This window comes from Notamacropus eugenii, chromosome 1 (assembly GCF_028372415.1).
Source record: "Notamacropus eugenii isolate mMacEug1 chromosome 1, mMacEug1.pri_v2, whole genome shotgun sequence".
In the NCBI taxonomy this organism is placed as follows: domain Eukaryota; kingdom Metazoa; phylum Chordata; class Mammalia; order Diprotodontia; family Macropodidae; genus Notamacropus; species Notamacropus eugenii.
This window is the reverse complement of record NC_092872.1, coordinates 378,277,363-378,297,403: the sequence shown is the minus strand read 5'-3', so window position 1 is coordinate 378,297,403 and position 20,041 is coordinate 378,277,363. Positions and strand designations below refer to the sequence as shown.

The 20,041-nt window shown below is 43.3% G+C and overlaps 1 protein-coding gene across 5 annotated transcripts in view; it reads right to left on the bottom strand.

Annotated features, from left to right (window-relative positions):
* The window catches only part of TCOF1 (treacle ribosome biogenesis factor 1), an 86,512-nt gene that overhangs the window by 32,947 nt on the left and 33,524 nt on the right, over window positions 1-20,041 (bottom strand). For 4 of the 5 annotated variants that reach the window (XM_072630718.1, XM_072630716.1, XM_072630719.1 and 1 more), the window contains 11 exons: window positions 18,359-18,541; window positions 17,962-18,177; window positions 17,486-17,770; window positions 17,068-17,295; window positions 13,202-13,426; window positions 12,328-12,555; window positions 7,611-7,829; window positions 6,544-6,774; window positions 4,278-4,508; window positions 3,665-3,913; window positions 3,391-3,564 (listed from right to left, as the gene is read on the bottom strand). In XM_072630718.1, coding sequence (XP_072486819.1) covers window positions 3,391-3,564; window positions 3,665-3,913; window positions 4,278-4,508; window positions 6,544-6,774; window positions 7,611-7,829; window positions 12,328-12,555; window positions 13,202-13,426; window positions 17,068-17,295; window positions 17,486-17,770; window positions 17,962-18,177; window positions 18,359-18,541 — 2,469 coding nt within the window. The remainder of the gene's footprint in view (window positions 1-3,390; window positions 3,565-3,664; window positions 3,914-4,277; window positions 4,509-6,543; window positions 6,775-7,610; window positions 7,830-12,327; window positions 12,556-13,201; window positions 13,427-17,067; window positions 17,296-17,485; window positions 17,771-17,961; window positions 18,178-18,358; window positions 18,542-20,041) is intronic. The other variant, XM_072630717.1, reaches the window with a different exon arrangement.

Below are 20,041 nucleotides of genomic sequence, written 5' to 3'. Positions count from 1 at the left end.
AGAAAACTTGAATCTAGCCCTTTCAAGAAGACAGATGTTAAAGTAAAGCATCCTTCAATTAGTCAGGATACACAGGACCAAACAGTTACCAGAACTTTATGATTTAGAAGCGCTAAAGTCTCTTCCACATGTACAGGAATCATCACCACCGTCACAACAACAGTAATAAAACTAAGTAATAACCACAATAATAAAAATTTATTGCTGTTCAGTTATTTCACTCGTGTTCCACTCTGTGATCCCATTTAGGGTTTTCTGGGCAAAAACACTAGAGTCTTTTGCCATTTCCTTCTCCAGCTCATTTTACAGATGAAGAAACTGAAATAGGTGACTTGCCAAAAGTCTCACAGCTAGTAAGTGTCTGCAGCTAGATCTGAACTCAGGTCCTCCTGATTCCAGAGCCAGTACTTTATCCACTGTGCCACCCAGCTGCTCCTATCATAATCAGAGCTAGCATTTATACAGTGCTTTAAGGCTTGCAAAGCACTTTACATGTTACCCCATCAGTCATCCTCATTTACCTCATCCTCACAACAACCTGGTGAGGTAGGAGCTATTAATGAGAAGATCCTTAGTTTTGGAGTTCTCAAAAAAAAAATTAAAAGTTGTTTGGGACTTTTCAAGCTCAAAGTGCATGAATCACAGAGTTATGTTAAGGAAGTAACCAATACACTTAAATTCTAAGGAATAATTAAAGACAAATAAGGTCAAATCGGAACTAAGAAGTTGGAGACATTGAAAAGGGCCGGAGCCGTCAAAGATGAGGACAATAAGCTTGAAAATACTTAGTGAATAAGAACTTGGAGCAAGTAAGTAAGTGGACTAGAGACTTAAATGGCATCTGTGAGCTCTTTCTTTTAAAGCTGGCCTCGAGAACTGCTGACTAAGGTTTGTACGGAGTACCCACATTAGAGAAATAACAATTCTATAGTAGCACTGATGGAAGTATGTTGCAATTTACAGAGAAGAAGTCATGTGATTTTGCCTAAACAGTCACAGATATTTTTAAATATAAAGAGTAGGTAAGGAAGTCGAAACTCAAAACTTGAAAAAAAAACATTAAAATTTCTTTTTTTTCTGCAACTGGGGAAAAAAATACATATTTTTAGGAAAAAGTAGGTCAGCGCAATTGGAAAAGATGACAAAAATGGGACTGGTAAAACACTGGATAAGACATGGGAAGGAAAGCACCCCAACGCAGTGTTGGGAGACCTGTCTGTTGCTCAAAATACTAACAAAGGATCATAGAGTTAGACCTAGAACAGACCTTCCATCAATAACAGGCCATGAAGTCTAGGGCTCTCATTTTACAGAGGAGGAAACTCATTCTTGGAGTTTTCTATCAGTTTGGAATTAAGTAAAAAGAGGAGAAAAAGGCCAATTTCTTTGAAATAGGAATTCTAGGATGAGGCATACACTCTAAGAATGTCAATAACTGAAATAAAGGCCCCACAGATGCCAAAATATTCATGGTAGCACTTTATGTGGAGGCAAGGAGCTAGAAAAAAAGCAGATTGCCTCTGACTGAGGAATGGCTAAAAGGACCATTATGATATACGAATGACATCAATTATTACTGAGGAGAAAGAAATAATGAATGAGGAATTCAGAGGAACATAGAGAAAATGTGTATGAATTGATAGTGACCTAAACAGAAACAAAAGCACACACACAATGATAGTGAACTCTGAGTAACTGAAAAACCTAAGTGAAAGTCTGAGAGAACACATAAGAAAAGCCACTCCCCTCCTCAGGCCACAGGGGCTGGCGGAGGACAGGGATGCTGGCAGTAACCATGGTTACATGTGCTCACTGTATTGGATGTGTTTTCCTTTGTGACAAGTAGCAATTCAATGGGAGGAAGCAAGGAGTTCTGAACTGGCAAAACCTTTTTGGAAAGTAACGTGGAATTATACCCTAAAAACTACAAAACTACCCTCTGACCTTCACTTCACAGATGAGAAAATAAGAACTGATCATATTTTAAACCCATATCAAGGTAGATTTTGGACTTCTGATATCTGAAGCATAAAGGGGGCGTGAAGCAATAGGCTTCTTGCTAGGAAGACTCATCTATACAAAAATATTTCAGTCATTACTGTTCTTAATATTAAAAAACATTGGTGTACCAAAAGGTTGGGAACAGATCAATAGCCTCGGGGTACAGTAATATAAGAACATTTTAAGATTAACAGGTATGACATAGACAGATATAGAAAGACTCACTTCAGGTGATGCAGAGTGAATGAAAGAAGAACTTTAAGAACACATACACTGACTACCATTACAAAGTAATAACAACAAACATCTGATGAATGCACTCAAAAACATTTAGGACAGGATATGGAAAGAAACAAGATAGTTTTTACCTCTAACAGACACAGACATACATGGCACACTTTTATTTTTATACACCTACACACACTTTTACTTTTTGCTCCTTGATAGGTTAATCTTCAATTACCTTAATTACTAGTTTAATCTTGAGTGAATAATACTTTTACTTTTTTTCCTCCTGAACAAGTTAATCACCTCTTTAATACCATTTCCTCATTTGTAAAATGAGAATAATAAGATCCCAAGTCTGTAGTGAGGATACTATTTTGCAGTCCCTGGAGAATTCTAGAATTTTTTAATGCCATCATGATCATTATTAACTACCTCACTTGTTGCAGGACCACATCCCCAAAGTGGTAATTAAGGGATCAAACCCAACCCAGCAAATGGGGTTCTGGAGTGCATGGGGACATGATCTTGAACTTCTTCCAATCATCGCCGTTACAGATGGCTGAGATGCAAGCATCCTCAATGCAATTCAACATGCAGAGACAACAAGTTGATGAAGTCTGTGAGTGTCCCAGATCCCAGAGAAGTCATCTGCAGGTGGCAATCACTGCAGGGCGAGGCATGGTGGCGTGGAGGGTTTGAAATGACCTTCCAGAAACTTGTCTTGCCTCCTCTGGCAAGAGGAACTTGGCAAAAGGATATGGGGAATTACAAGGGTGTTACAAGATCCACAGATCTAGAGTGGAAGAGACCTTAAAGGCACAAAGGCACAATCTCTTCATTTTACAAATAAGGAGAATGAGCCCCTCACTTGAGTAAGTGACTTGCCCAGTGTCACACAGGTGGCAGAGCTGGGATTTGAATCCAGATTCACTGCCTCCCCAAACCAGAGGTTTTTCTAGTGCATGAAGTGATCTATTCTGAAGATTTAAGAGGTGAGCAATAGAGAAAATGGAAACATGCTGTGATAACAGTCAGCATCACACTAAGTGCCACCTGGATGCGTTGCCTGAAATCTGAAGTGGGGGATGAGACCCGTGTGACATGGCCTGAGCAGCTAGAAACAAGCTGCAGCATGACTGCTGCCTCCCCTCCTGACCTCACCTGTCTTTGGGATGCAGGGATAAACACATCATCACTGCTGCTGGAGCTGTCATCTGAGCTGCTGGAATCCACCATTGAGGCCTGAAGAGAGGCAACTGCTGACTTTTTGGGAGATGATATGGTGGTCCCTTTCTTTCCCTCCAAACTTCGGGAAGCTGTGACCATCGGTTTTACCTAAAACCAAGAGGTAGCACTGAGAGGAGGAGGAGAAGAGGTAATGGTCCCTTCTAGATTAAAGAGACTGAATGAGGACAAGTACACATAAGGAACACACCTGGTCCTGAGACACTGAGATGCTGTCTTCCCTCTCCGAATCCTCACTGCTCTCAGAAGTCTCCTCTGGTCTCCCAAGCCATACTGCCTTGACTTGGACCTCTCCTTTGGTCTGGGGAGGTACATTCCCTGATTTCAAGGGGGATGGAGTAGACACTTTCCCCTGGGAGCCCTTGAGGGAGATTGGGGAGATGGAGGTCCCTTTACCTGATGGGGCATCAGCTTGGCCAGGTTTCACTACTGGCTTTGCCTAAGACCAAGGAGTGAAAAGAAAAGAATCAAGGACTGTGATCTAAGAAACAAGGCTCACCACAGTCCCATGCTGACCAAAAATCAAACTAATGAGAAGCTATCAGAGCCAATGGAAGTTGGACCAAATACATAGGAAAACATAACAAGAGCCACCCCAGAAGTCAGAAAGCCTCTGCTCTGAAGACTACTGCTTCATCCCACTTTATGCTTCAGATATCAGAAGTCCAAAATTTACCTTGACATGGGTTTAAAATATGATCAGTTCTTATTTCCTTATCTGTGAAGTGAAGGAGTTTCAATGGATCACTTCTACAATCCCCTCCTGATCTAAACATGACCCAAAGATTCTCTCAAGATTTTACCTGTCCCTGGGATACTGGGCTCTCTTCTTCACTCTCTGACTCCTCACTGCTTTCAGAAGTGTCCTCAGATCTCCCAGCTCCTGCTGCTTTGGCCTGGAGAGGCACAGTCCCTGACTTCCAGGGAGCTGCAGTAGACACTCTCCCTTGAGTGCCCTTAGCAGAGATAGGAGTCACAGGGGCCCCTTTCCCTGGAGGGGTATCAACTTGGGGAGCTTTCATTGTGGGCTTTGCCTAAAATTGCACACAGAAAATAACATAAATGAAGACTGGGAATATAGGACTCTGACCAGGAATCAAAGCTGCCCATGTTAAGCAAATTGATGAGAACATATCAGGAACAAGATGCTGAATCAGAGGAAGGGAAGCAGCAGCCCAGGACCTCTCCCCTCTCACTCATTCCTCAAACCTACCCAATCTGGTTTTCCAACCTCATCATTCAATGAAACCAGTTACTCTTGACAACTTCACTGTCACATTGAATGATTGGACCTCAATCTTCATCATTCTTGACCTCTTGGTAGCATCTGACACTCTCTCCTTTTGGTGTTCTGGTGATACTGTTGTCTCCTGGTTGTCCACCAACCAACAGTGTCAGATCACTCTCTCACCATCTCCTTTACTGGATTCTCCTGCATGCAGCACTCTCTAACTATGAACTGTACCCCAAAACTGTCTTTGACTCTCTTCTCCCTTTATGTTCTCCTCTCATGGGGACCTCATCTGCAACCTTGGCTTTAATTGGAATCTCATTGCAGACTGTGTCATCTAAATATTGAGCCTGGAATTTCTCTCCCGACCTCTAGGATGAGCAGTGCACCACCAATAGTCTATTGGAAATTTCCAACTGCATGTCTCACAAGTATTTCAAACTCAACATGTCCATAACTGAACTCATTATCTTTCTCCCCTAAACCCACCTCTCTTCCAAACTTCCCTATTACTTATCAAGGGTGTCACTAGCCTTCCAGTTATCCACGTTCACAACCTGGCCCACATGACCCACTACTCTCTCTCACCAGACGTATACAATCAGCTGCTGAGTCCTAATCACTGTACCTATATAACATTTCTTCTGTCCTCTTCTTGTACTTGTGGGATTATCACCTTCTCATCATCTCTCCCCTTGACTATGCAATAGCCTCCTAATTAGTCTCCCTGCCTTAAATATCTTCATAAAGAACTCAGATTGGAAGTGTAGCAGCCACTGATGGGCCTTATCCCACTTATGATGCCCATGGAAGGTGTGACCTACTTCTATCTCCACAGAGAGAACTGATGGATTCTGAGTGCAAACTGAAGCACAGTTTTTTCTTTCACAACATGGTTAGTGTAGAAATGTTTTGCATAACTTCATATGTATAAAGTGTATCACATTTCTTGTCTTCTTAATGGATGAGGGAGAAGGTGGAAGGAGGGAAAGAATTTGGAAATGAAAATGAAAATTAAAAAAAAAAAATTAAAAGAAAGAACTAGACCCGTTAGCCCTTCCTTAGGCGTCCTGGTTCGCTCCCTCCACTCTAGGACCTTTCCATATTGGTGAGCTGACTCAGTGCATACATGATTGGCTTCAGCATTATTGTGGTTCAGAATTCCCAAGCTCAAGTGATCCACCAGTCTCAGACTCCCACTAACACAGACTGTGTTTTCCATTACTGGTGAGATCAAAAACGAACTCCTCTGGCATATAATGCTCTTCCTGCCCTGGGTCTAACTGACCTTTCAAACTTTCTTATTCACCTTCCTGTCATTCTGTGGTCTGGCCAACTGGCCTTCTTGCCCTATCTCACACATGCCCCTTCCTCTTCTACCTCCATGGTTTTCACAAGGCAACCTCTTAGAATCCCTTGATTCCTCTAAGCATCACTTTCTACAGGAAGGCTTTTCAAGTCCCTGCCCCAGCTACGAGTACCTTCACACCAAAGTAATCTTTTATTTACTGTGTATATGTGTATACCTATGGATAGAATTTAAGCTCCTTGAGGGCAGGGAATATATCATTTTTTTCCTTGCTTGGCACACAGGAGATACTTAATGAATGCTCAGTGAGAGAGGCATTATCCCACCCCTGCAGGAAGAAAGCAGGGTTCCAAGTCTATTTTCTGGTTCCACTCTGTGCCTCAGTCTTCACAGATCCCTTTCCAAGCCACAAGGTACCTGGACTGAGAAAGGCTTGGAGAATAAACTAACCTGTTTTTTCATCTGAAAAATGAAGGATCGACTCCCTTCCATTTCTAAACGTGACCCAATGATCCTCTCAAGATTTTACCTGTCCCTGGGATACTGGGCTCTCTTCTTCACTCTCTGACTCCTCACTGCTTTCAGAAGTGTCCTCAGATCTCCCAGCTCCTGCTGCTTTGGCCTGGAGAGGCACAGTCCCTGACTTCCAGGGAGCTGCAGTAGACACTCTCCCTTGAGTGCCCTTAGCAGAGATAGGAGTCACAGGGGCCCCTTTCCCTGGAGGGGTATCAACTTGGGGAGCTTTCATTGTGGGCTTTGCCTAAAATTGCACACAGAAAATAACATAAATGAAGACTGGGAATATAGGACTCTGACCAGGAATCAAAGCTGCCCATGTTAAGCAGATTGGTGAGAACATATCAGGAACAAGATGCTGAATCAGAGGAAGGGAAGCAGCAGCCCAGGACCTCTCCCCTCTCACTCATTCCTCAAACCTACCCAATCTGGTTTTCCAACCTCATCATTCAATGAAACCAGTTACTCATGACAACTTCACTGTCACATTGGATGGTTGGACCTCAATCTTCATCATTCTTGACCTCTTGGTAGCATCTGACACTCTCTCCTTTTGGTGTTCTGGTGATACTGTTGTCTCCTGGTTGTCCACCAACCAACAGTGTCAGATCACTCTCTCACCATCTCCTTTACTGGATTCTCCTGCATGCAGCACTCTCTAACTATGAACTGTACCCCAAAACTGTCTTTGACTCTCTTCTCCCTTTATGTTCTCCTCTCATGGGGACCTCATCTGCAACCTTGGCTTTAATTGGAATCTCATTGCAGACTGTGTCATCTAAATATTGAGCCTGGAATTTCTCTCCCGACCTCTAGGATGAGCAGTGCACCACCAATAGTCTATTGGAAATTTCCAAATGCATGTCTCATAGGCATTTCAAACTCATAACTGAACTCATTGTCTTTCCTGTGAGACTTCTGATATCTCATTCCAAGCTAGAAGGTGCTCACTGCAGGCCACAAGGTACCTGGTCAGAGAAAACTAACCTCTGTTTCCTTATTTTTAAAATGAAGGAGCTGCACTGGATCAATTACCTTCTACTTCTACACATGATCCAATCATCTTCTTGGGGGCCTCACCTGTCCCTGGGATGCTGCATTCTCCTCTTCACTCTCTGACTCCTCACTGCTTTCAGAAGTGTCCTCAGGTCTCCCAGGTCCTGCTGCTTTGGTAGTCCCTGACTTCCCAGGAGCTGGAGTAGACACTCTCCCTTGAGTGCTCTTAGGAGAGACTGGAGTGACAGTGGCCGATTTCTGTGAAGAGGCATTGGTTTGCAGAGCTTTCACTGGTGGCTTTGCCTGAAGTTACAAAGAAAAAGTAGAAAAGGCAGATATGTTAGGGGATTCCTAGCCAGGGATGAAATTGTCTCACTTTTTTTTTCCTGCAGTACCAATGTCTTTATTATTTTATTGTATTTTCCTAGGGGAGAAATAAAAAAGGGAGAGTCTGGGTGTGTATATGTGTGTGTATGGGGGGCGTGGTGGTGGAAAAAAGGGAAGGGGTTAATTATTATGTGTTACAAAGGGATGGTGATAGAGGTTTGGGCGGTAGGGAGGGAAAGGGAAGAGAAAAGAAACTTCAAATGCAAAGAACTGAAAATCATCAGGGTACAGGCCAAGTGGGCTCAGTTTCCACAAGTTCATGAATGAGACAAAAGACACAGTCACTATCTCTCATCCCCCTGTACCATCATGACCACTGGGCTTCTCCTCAACGTTGCTGCCAGTCGGATGCAGAACCTCATCATCTCATGCCTGAACTACTGCAACAGCCTACTGGGGGCTCTGCCTGCCTCTAGTTCTGCATCCCTCCGATACAACCTCCACTCAGCTATCAATCAAACTGATCTTAAATCACAGGTCTGACTATCCTTCACCCCCTCCTTTCAATACACTGCAGGGGTTCCCTATCACTTCAAGGATCAAATGTAAAATCCTATTGGACAAAGCTTTTCCTAATCAGTTTCCTGGCATGGCGCTGCTAGACTGTCCATGTTTCACAAGAATATAACAGTGAGGTCAGCACAACAAACCTTCAGTTTGATAGTCAGTCTAATACCTCTTCTCTCTCAAACCTTTCTTCAGAGCCTCTCAAACACTGAGCTAGCTCTGGCAATGCATGCATCAACCTCATTGTCAATGTGTACATCCCTGGAAAGTACGCTACTAAGGTAAGTGAACTTATCCACAGCATTTAAAATCTTCCCATTTGTTGTAACCGACGGTTCCATGTATGGATGGTGTGGTGGTGGCTGACAGAGCACCTGCGTTTTTTTGGTGTTAATTATTAGGCCAAAATTAGCACAGGCAGCAGAAAATTGATCCATATTTTGTTGCATCTCAGCTTCAGAGGCTGTACTGAGTGCACAATCATCTGCAAACAGAAAATCATGCACCAACACTCCCTCCACTTTAGTCTTGGCTTGTAACCTTTTCAAATTGAAGAACTTACCATCAGTATAGTAGTTGACCTTGATGCTAAGTTCATCCTCATTGAAAGCATTTGTCAACATGACTGAAAATATCATGCTAAAAAGCATGGGGGCAAGCACACAGCTCTGTTTCACTGCATTGGTGACTGGGAAGGCACTAGAACATTGTCCAGTATCCAGGAACCCAGACAAACATGCCATCATGAAAGTGACGTACAATATTGATGAACTCCTCCAGGCAATCAAACTTTGACATAATTTTCCATAAGCCCTCACGACTAACAGTGTCAAAGGCCTTGGTCAGATCCACAAACGCTGTGTACAGACCTCTGTTCTGCTCCTGGCATTTCTCCTAGAGTTGTTGGGCAGCAAACACCATATCAACTGTTTGTTGGCCCTTTCTGAAGCCACAAGAGCTGTCAGGTATATGCCCATCTTCCAGGTGAAGGATCAGCCTATTAAGGAGAACTCTAGCAAGAATTTTGCCAGCAATGACTAAGAGAGAGATCCCCCTATGATTGTCGCAGGACAATCTATTCCCTTTACCCTTACAGAGATGGACAGTGGAGGTATCCTTGAACTCCTGGGGGATAACCTCCTCTTGCCATATAACCTGGAAAATTTCAGTCAGCTTTTGTATAAGCAATGGTCCCCCAACCTTGTAAATCTCAGCTGGAATAGAATCAGCACCAGGTGCTTTGTCACATGAAAGGAGCCTAATGGCCCTCAGAACTTCCTCTTCAGTTGGAAGTTCAGCTACGGAGGGACTGACTTCAACCTGAGGTAGATGGTCAATGGCCTCAGCATTGATTGATGATGGTGTGTTGAGATCACTATGGAAGTTTCATCCCATCTCTCGAGGATCATGTCCTTATCACTAATCAATGTGGCTCCATCAGCACTGAGTAGTTGTGATGCACCATAGGTTTTTGGTCCATAAATAGCTTTCAGGGAATCACAAAAGCGCTTTGGATTGTTACTGTCAGCATAAAACTGAATTTCATCTTCCTTCTTACTGAACCAGAAATCCTGCATCTCTCTAAGCTTTGCTTGTACTTTGCTTTTGATGGAATTAAATGCTGCCTTCTTGGAGGTGGATGAACTATCCTGCTAGTAAATCCTGTGGAGTTCATGTTTTTCTTTTAGCAGCTTTTGAATTTCCCCATCATTTTCATCAAACCAGTCTTGGTGTTTGCGAGTATTCTGACCCAGATAAGCAAATGCGGTGCTGTACACCAAATCTCTGAAAGCTGTCCACTTCATTTCTGCTCCACTGTTGCCAACTGTGTGTTGGCTCAACTTTCCCTCCAAGTCAGCAGCAAACTGTTCATGCTCAGAAAAGAGCTCTAAGTTGTTGACATTGATTCTTCTGGTGGTCATTTTGCCCTGGGGGTGGCACTTTTGATGAATGTGAATATTTAGCTTGGAAAGGATAAGTCTGTGATCAGTCCAGCACTCTGCACCACATATTGCCCTTGTCACTCTCACATCTTGTCTGTGTCTTCTCCTTACAGTCACATAATCTATTAGATGTCAGTGTTTGCTGCAAGTGTGAATACATGAAGTTTTATTGCGTTTAGGTAAATGGAAGACAGTGTTGGTGATGAGAAGGTCATGCGATGCATAAGTCTTCAGCAGTAAATGACCATTGCAGTTGCTGTTTCCAATTCCATTCCTCCCTAGGACACCCTATCAAATCTGGTAGTCTGAGCCTAGTCTAGCATTAAAGTCACCCCAAATTATAAGCTTGTCCTCTTTTGGCACATTGACGATAAGGGTCTCTAGGTCTTCACAAAATTTTTCTTTGACTTCATCAGGGTTTGTCATGGTGGGAGGATAGGCACTGATGATGGTGGCATGGGGTTTTCCTGTGAGTGGCAATCACATTGTCATGAGTCTGTCATTCACTCCTTTTGGCAGGCATAGCAGCTTGTTGACTAGATTAGTTTTGATTGTAAAACCCACACCAGCTTCACAGCACTCCCCTTCACTGCAGCCACTCCAGAACAATGTGTATGCAGCTCCAACTTCAGTACGCTGGCCTTCATTTGCCAACCTGATTTCACTCAGGGCTGCTATTTGGATGCGACACCTGTTGAGTTCTCTTGCAATAAGAGCAGTTCTTCTTTCAGGTCTACTGGATTTTGTGTTGTTTATTAGTCTGCACATGTTCCATGTGTCGATGGTGAGTGGAATCATCTTTGCAGATGTTTTTGTACATTTTTTTTTTTTGTATTTACATCACATAGTGGGATTCCCCTCCTGTTGTGGTAATCAGGCCAGGATTGAGTAAGCAAGCAATGTTTAGGTGTGTTCAAGGAGGACCAGTACCTTTGGTGTTATGGCTGCTCAGCCCTTTTCAGGGCTCTTTCTACCTTTGGTGTCCACCTCTTCCACCAACTCTCACCTGTGGCTCCAAGAAGCTGCAGCACGTGCAGCGGTCACACCCCGGTAAACCATTTTGGCAGATGGGCCAAACCAGGTTGAGGGTTACCAAGGGTTCTCAAACCATTGGTGAGGTAGGGGGGGGTGTCTATCCCAAGCATGTGAAGACTTCATCTGGTGAAATGGGCAGATGAGAACAATTTGTTCCAATGACCATGAAGGTAGATGAAGCAGGTTATGTGGAGTGCTTAAGGCTTAGTTAGACACCAAAGATGCCCAAGTCATCCACTGCATCCTAAGCCATCACCAGCTGTCTTGACTCTGTTCTGCCACTGGACTATGGTGACTCGGGAGTAGAGAGTGAGGCTGATGACTTTGTGCAACTCTGCCTCACTTAAAAACAATTTATGCAAGAATCAAAAGATATCACCCATACCATTTCACTATTATGCCTCAAAGTCCTATGGTGACAAGCAAGTGATGAAGCAGCAGGTGCAGATACACTGGGAACTGTAGTCATAACCCTGCACACAAGTGGCCCAGGCCATAGGGTCATTTCTCACTGGAAACAGCAGTAGGACTCAGCAGCCCCCTGGGTGTCTGAGCAGCCTTTTAAGGATTGCACTGCTCACCTCCTGGTGTGAGGAAGGGAACTAGAAAAGGTGCCCTAAACATTGCCTGCTTACCCAACCCTGGCCTGATTACCATGGCAGGCGGGGAATCCCACTATGTGGTTGAAACACAAGAAAATGTACATGTATACGTATATATATAGTTTTACATAGTTGTTTGCATGTTCTTTCCCATGAGATCATATGAGCCCTCTGAGAGTAGAAATTGTATTTTATCTTTCACTGCAGACCCAGAGTCTAGCACAGTGCTCAGCACACAGAAGTGGCTTCACAGAGTCTAGGTGACTGGCTGACTTTAGAGATGGGTACTCTAGCCAGAAGCAGAGCCAGCCGGAGATGACGACTTACCTGTCCTTGGGACACAGGTACCTCAACCTCACTGTCTGTGTCCTCAGAGCTCTCAGAACTCTCCTCTGGCTTCCCAGGCCCCACGGCCTTGGCTAGAGATGTCCCCTTGGCACTGGAAGCTGAAGTCACTAACTTCCTCGGGCTGGGAACAGCTCCCTTCCCCAAGGGCCTCTTGGTAGGAGGGGATGGAGAGGTTTTGACCTGACGAGTTTTCACTGATGATATCATCTAGCGTGAAGAAAGCAGAACCAGAGAAATTAGGAGCCAAACAATAAGATAAAGTGACCCATTTGGGGCAAGTTTTGACATTCATAGAAGCAAAAACCATCCTCTTTACCTCAAATCCAAGAAATACCCAGAATTAGATTTCCAGTCTCTCTCTCTCTCTCTCGCGCACACACACACACACACACACACACACACACACACACACACACACACACACACACACACACACACACACACACACACCCAATCCTCCCACATGAAAGGGAACTCAAGGTATGACAATAAAAAAGGCATAATTGGTGAAGTCTTCAGGCTTCCTCAGGTAAGGGTTGGTTAAAAAACCCCCCAAAACCCAAACAAACAACTAAACAGCTTTCCAAGAGACTATGTACCCATGGCTGCAGGCTGTGAACCTGGGAGAGATGTGAGTTGTCTACATATTTGAGAATCTCATAACTCATGTGTAGATCACAATTAGGATCCTTAGAACCATTCCTGAGAGGCAGCTAGCACAAGGATCTAATATCCCCATTTGACAGATGAGGAAATAGGTTCAGGCATGATCCTAAGATTTAGAGCTGGAAGCCATGTCAGACAGAGGGCATCTGTTCCAGCCCCATGCTCTTTGACCTCCCAGCCTCCTCACCTGTCCCTGAGATGCAGGAGTGTCTGCTTCACTCCCAGACTCCTCACTGCTCTCAGAACTCTCCTCTGACCCCCCAGATCCCACTCCTGTGGCTGGAGGTACCACCTTGGCGCTGGGAGCTGAAGCCACTGTTTTCCCAGCAGTGTGAAGAGCCCTCTTCTCTACAGGGCTCTTCGTGGGTGGGGTAGGGGTGACTTTGGCTAAAGTTTTCTCTGAAGGCTTCCCCTGGAGGGAGAGAATAAGTGCAGAGAAGGAGTTAGGAGTCATGGAAGGAGATTAAACTGTCCAACTAGGAGGGTATTTTAATGATAATCATAATAACACCTAGCACTTCTATAGCACTATAAGGTCTGCAAACCTTAGTTTAGTTATATTATCTCAGCAATCCTGGAAGGCATATACTATTATTATCTCCATTTTATAGATGAGGAAACTGAGGCAGAGGGTGATTAAATGACTTGCTCAGTCAGAGTCACTCAGCTAGTAGGTGTCTGAGGTAGGAATTGAACATTGAACTCACAGCTTTCTGACTCCAGGCCCAGTACTTTATACACAGTGCCACCTAGCTAGAAATGTTAGGGAGAGATGAGGAAGGTTTGATCTAGAATGATAGCTAAGAGAATGGAAAAAAAGGGAAAGGATGAGGGAGATGTGAAGGGATGAGACTTGGGGACTAACTGGATATGGAAGGATAGGGAGAGGGAAGAGTTAGGAATGACTACAAGTTTATAAACTTCAGTGACTTGGAAGATGGCAGTGTTCCTAATTCATTGTTGGTGGAGCTGTGAGGTGATCCAATCATTCTGGAGAGCAATTTGGAACTATGCCCAAAGGGCTACAAAAATGTGCATACCTTTTGATCCAGAAATACCACTTCTAGGACTATATCCCAAAGAGATCATAAAAATGGGAAAGGGTCCCACATGTACAAAAATATTTATAGCAGCTCTCTTTGTGGTGGCCAAGAACTGGAAAGCAAGGGGATGCCCATCAACTGGGGAATGGCTGAACAAGCTGTGGTATATGAATGTAATGGTGTACTATTGTGCTATAAGAAATGATGAACAAGAAAACTTCAGAGAGGCCTGGAAGGACTTATGTGAACCGATGCTGAGTGAAAGGAGCAGAACCAGGAGAACTTTGTGCACAGCAACAACCACAGCGTGTGAGGAATTTTTCTGGTAGACTTCGTCCTTCACGGCAATGCAAGGACCTAAAAATTCCCAATGGACTCAAGGAAAAATGCCTTATACATCTAGAGAAAGAACGATGGAATTGGATCGCAGAATGAAGCAGACTATTTTCTCATGTTTTGTTTTGTTTTTCTCATGGTTTCTCCCATTCATTTTAATTCTTCCATACAACATGACTAAGGTGAAAATGTATTTAGTAAGAATGTATGTGTAGAACCCATATAAGATTGTATGCCATCTTGGGGAGGGAGGGAGGACAAGGGGGACATAAGATTTGTGAAAGTGATTGTAAAAAACTGAAAACAAATAAATTAATAAAAAAAAAAAGAAGATAGCAGTGTTCTCAACAGAAATAAATGAGTTCTTGAGGCTTATGCAAGGGGAAAGGAGCTTGCCAAGACTCAAAATGAGACATGTTGAGTTTGAGATGGCAAAGGCACATTCAGGTGGAAGGCAGGTAGACTGGGGTGGGGAGAAGAGTTCAGTACAACTATCTATCTGTCTGTCTATCTATCTATATCTATCTCTGTCTATCTATATACATATCAATCTCTATCTATACATCTACTTATCTCTATACACATATTATCAATACATCTATCTATATATACATCTATTTATCTCTATATGTATATCTTTTAATTTACATCTGAAAGACACTACAGAGCTTAGAACAGAGCCCTCATCAGGGTGTAGGACACTGATAATTCATTAAATAAGAAAGAGAAGAAATAGCTATACAGGTAGGAGAACTGTTCAAGAAATATGTCATGGAAACCAAGGGAAGAGAATATGGTAGGGATAACAAAATAGAGAAGTCAAAGTGATAAGAACTGAGAATAAGTCATTAAATGAAGCAACCACTGAGAACCCTGAATTGTGCCATTTCAACAAGAGAGCAGGGACACGAGACCAATATATTGTGCATTTCCTTAGACCATGCACCATCACTACTAGATAGGTCCAAGATGAAAGAAGAGGAAGACTCATATGTACAAAAAATTTATAGCACATCTTTTTGTGATGGCAAATAACTGCAAATTAAGGGAGTGACCACTATTGGAAATGACTGAATAAATTAGTGGCATGGGAACGCAGTGCAGTATTATTTCTTAGAAAAAATGCGCAAAGGGACAGTTTCAGAGGAACCTAGCAAGACAGGTTTGAACTGAAACAGAGTAAAATGAGAAGAACCAGGATACAATACAAAGACTATAAAGACAGTAACTCTGAAAGACTTAAGATTGCCAGTCAAATTCCAGAGGACTCGTGATGAAGCATATCACCCACCAAGAGATGCTGGATTTAGGCTGAAGATTGAGATGTATATTTTTTTGACATGGTGAATGTTTTGCTGGACTAAATATGCTTGTTAATATAATATAATATATATAATATAATAACTTTAGGGGAAGGGAGAAAATATTCTTATTTATTAAAAAAAATTAATGTACAAAGAAAAATGGTAGGTCAGAAACCAGATAGTATGGAATGGGGCACTGAGTGGGCAGGGAAGAAGTAAAGGCAGCAAGGACAGAAAATTCTTTTTCGAAGTGTGGCAGGGAAAGGAAAAAAATAAAACAGCTGCTTGAGGGCATCGCAGAATTGAGCGCAGGTGCTTTTCTTCAAGTTGAGGGAGGCCTGTTCACATCTGCAGATGCGAAGGAAAGAAACAGTTGATAGGGTAAGACTGAAGATGACAGACTGATGAGGCAGTGATTTCCTCAGAGAAATGGGAAGCCATGAAAGGTCCAGGAGTGAAACAGGAGAAATGGGTGAAAATGTAGAGCAGTTTTGAGTTGTGGAGTAGGGGAAATGAAGGGTGGTCTCAACTTTATCAGTTACACAGAAGAAAAGGCATCTATCAAAAGAAAAGGGAGGCATCTAGGAGCTTAGGGAGAGACAAGTATGGAATAATCACAAAGAGGAATGGGACAGACTGTCAATTAGAGAGAAACAAGAGTACTTCTATGTCTTGTCAAGGGATCAGTTAGGAATGGAGAACAGGAATTTGTGTTGGACCCAGTCTGCGCAATGGTGTGACTTCCTCCACAACGCTGGGCAGCTTAGGAGCACAAGTGGGGAAGAGAGATGGTAGAGGTGAACCAGGGCTGAGGACTAGCAGAGCAGGAATGGCAAGAGGACAAGGAGACAAGGGAGTCAAAGTGTAGGACAATGCAAAATTGAATCAACCAACTAGAGGATTGGAACTGTTCAGGGCCATGTCAGTGCTTCTATCCCAAGAGAGCATGGGATTTATAGCTGAAAGGGATCTTTTGCTGTTGTGGTTCAGTCTTGTCTGATTCCTCATGATCCCATTTAGGGTTTTCTTGGCAAACATACTGGAATGATTGGCTATTTCCTTCTCCAGCTCATTTTACCGATGAGGAAACTGAGGCAAACAGGGTTAAGAGACTTGCCCAGGGTCACATAGCTAATAAATGTATGAGGCCGGATTTGAACTCATTAAGATGAGTCTTTCTGATTTCTTGCCCAGGGCTGTATCCACTGTGCCACCTAGTTGCCCAGAAGGGATCTTAGAGATCCTATATTAAAATCCTCCCCATTTGCTGATGAGACAATTAAGACTCAAAGAGAGGGAGGAAAAACTGGTATCCAAGCCAGTGCTTCCTGATCCCTTGTCCCATGCATTCTTCATCTCTTAAATCCCACCTGGGTCTGGAGGAAGGGGGTTTCCTCTTCACTTTCTGATTCCTCACTGTTCTCCGAGCTCTCTGCCCCAGAGGCCTCAGCAGCTGATGGCGCCTTGACTCCAGAAGCCAGAGTCCCTGATTTCTCAGGGGCAGAAAGGACCTCTTTCCTCAGGGGCCCTTGGGTTGGGGCAGGAGCAATTTTTGTTGTAATGGCATTTACCTGGGAAACTTTCACTGCTGATTTTTCCTGAGATGATGAGGAGGAAAAAAAAGAGAAAAAAAATCTGAGGTTCAGAGCCATTACTCCCTCAAACATCAGGGACTTCCTTACCCGGTAAACAAGATGCAACTTAAATACCAATTCCACTAAGGGACTGCACACCTGAAGGACTTGGAAGCTTGGACCCATTAACTAGGGGAAGGGGGTAAGCCATCACCTTTTCCTGAGGTGCTGTGATCTCCTCTTCACTCTCTGACTCCTCACTGCTCTCAGAACTAGTCTCTGAACTTCCAGATTCCACTGCCATAGCGGAAGGCCCCGTCTTGGCCTGGAGGGCTGATGGTCCCTTCTTGGCCTGGAGGGCTGAAGGCCCCGTGTTGGCCTGGAGGGCTGAAGGTTCTGTCTTGGCCTGGAGGGCTGAAGTCATTGGTTTTCCAGCAGCAAGAAGGGTCCCTTTCGCTGGTGTAGCATTGGCTTGGGGAGCCTTCCCTGATGATTTTTCCTAAGATCACAAGGAAAAAGAATGAGGGGAAAGAAATCAAATTCAGAATTATGTCTTTGCAAGTTTTCGTGGCCCTCCTTGATCATCAAACAAGTCCCAAATGAGACATAAATTGCCTGTCAGAGTTGTATGACCCCTGAGTAGCTTAAGTTATTATACCAAAGGGACTGCTGTAAAGTATGAGGTATCACCTGTCTCTGAGGCACTATGATATCCTCTTCACTCTCTGAATCCTCACTGCCATCAGAACTAGTCTCTGGAAAGCTAAATCCTGGTGCTTTGGCCGATGGTCCTGTCTTGGCCTGGATGGCCCCTTTTCCCACGGGCACTGTAGTGAGGTTTGAGGGGGCAGAGGCTCGATTTCCTGGTATGGCATTGGCCTGAGGCATCTTCAGGGATGATTTTTCCTAAGATTATAAGGAAAGAAGACAAAAGGGAAAGAAATCTGAGAATCACAGTGAGTACTCCTTTGAGATCTATAGCCTTCCCTAAGCAGAGACATAAATTTGACAGAGCTGCACCCCTGCAGGGCTGACTAGGCAGTGGCAGCTTAGACCCCAATACCAGGGGATTGGTGGGAGGCATCACCTGTCCCTGTGGCACTGAGGCTTCTTCATCACTCTCTGATTCCTCACTGCTCTCAGAACTAGTCTCTGGACTTCTAAGTTCTGCTGCCTTGGCCTGGAGGTTCGAAGTCACTGACTTATCAGGAACAGGAAGGGCCCCTTTCCTTGGGGATACTTTGGTCTGGGAGGCTGGGGCAGTTTTAACCTGAAGAAAATAAGCATTAATTAATTAATCACCTACTATGTATTGACTGTTAGTCAATAGGGACACAAAGAAAAGGCAGGAGGAGGGTAATGCAAGATAAGGAAGGAGGAAGAAAATACTTCCAGCTAGGAGTGAGGAATAGAAGGTATATAGGAAACTCAAGGAAGACTTTGTGAGGGAGATGGCCCACGAGCTGAACCTCAAAGGCAAAAAATCAAGCAATCATCACCATCATAGCTAACATTTACAGAGAGCACTTTTTACAAATATCTTATTTGATCCTCACAACAACCCCGAGAAGTAGGTACTATTAGAATTCTCATTTTATAGTGGAGGAAATTGAGGCAAACGGAGGTGAAGGGAGTTGTCCAGGGTCACACAGCTAGCAAGTGCCTGAGGCAGATTGGAACTCAGGGCTTCTTGGTTCTGGGTCTAGTGTTCCATCTACACCAAGCTGCCCTGTTGAGTTCCTTGAGTGAAGGAAAAAGCTAGCAATCCAGTCTGGCTGGAATTAAAAGTGTATAATGAATATAAATAAGGAGGAAAAAGATAGATTGGAACAAGATTTCAAAGAGCCTTAAATGCCAGGCTAAGCAGAATGTATTTTATCTTAAAGGCAACGTTACTGATGGCCTTTGAGAGGGGAGTTACAAAGTCAGACCTGTGACTTGGAAAAATTGTTTTTGTAACTATGTGAGGGATGGACTGAAGTTCTCTTCACAGATGGCTTCACTCAAAGAAAAAGAAATGGGATGAGCAAAGAATTAGGTAGTGCATAGTCTGAAACTAAAGGGCCCTAGAATTCCTGATAGGAGAGAAAATGTGACAATGGAGAATTTGACCCACTCTGAAGGTTACTGGATCCTTCCCTCATTTAAACACACAGAAACACTTAGACCTAGGGACAGATGTGTGATAAGACTGTCTTTCCCCTACAGTGTTCCATAAACCCAAAGACTACTGCGGTAAGGAGTCACTATTTAATTAAAAACTGCTGGGAAAACTGGAACGGAGTCTGGCAGAAATTATGGAGAGATTAACATCTAACACCATATATCAAGACAAGTTTTACATGAACACATGACTAAGACAAAAAAGGTAGAGGAAGAAAAGAAGTAATTACCTTTCGGATCTATAGATTAGAGAAGTAACCGTTCATGACCAAACAAGGAGATAGAGAGGATGACAAAAGATAAAGTAGATAATGTTGGTTGTATAAAATTTTAAAAATTTTGTACAAATGAAACCAACATGGTTAAATTTAGAAGGGAAACAGGAAATGTATAAAAAATCTCTGCAAGAAGTTTTTCTAATAAAGGTCTCATGTCCAAGATACCTAAGGAATTGATTCAAATTTAGAAGAACAAGAGTCATTCTTCAATAGATAAATGGTCAAAGAATATGAAAATATAGTTTTATTTTCTTTTAAAAAAATATGTAGTTGTTCAAGACAGAAATCCAAGCTATCAACAACCAAGGGAAAAAACTGCTCCAAATCAC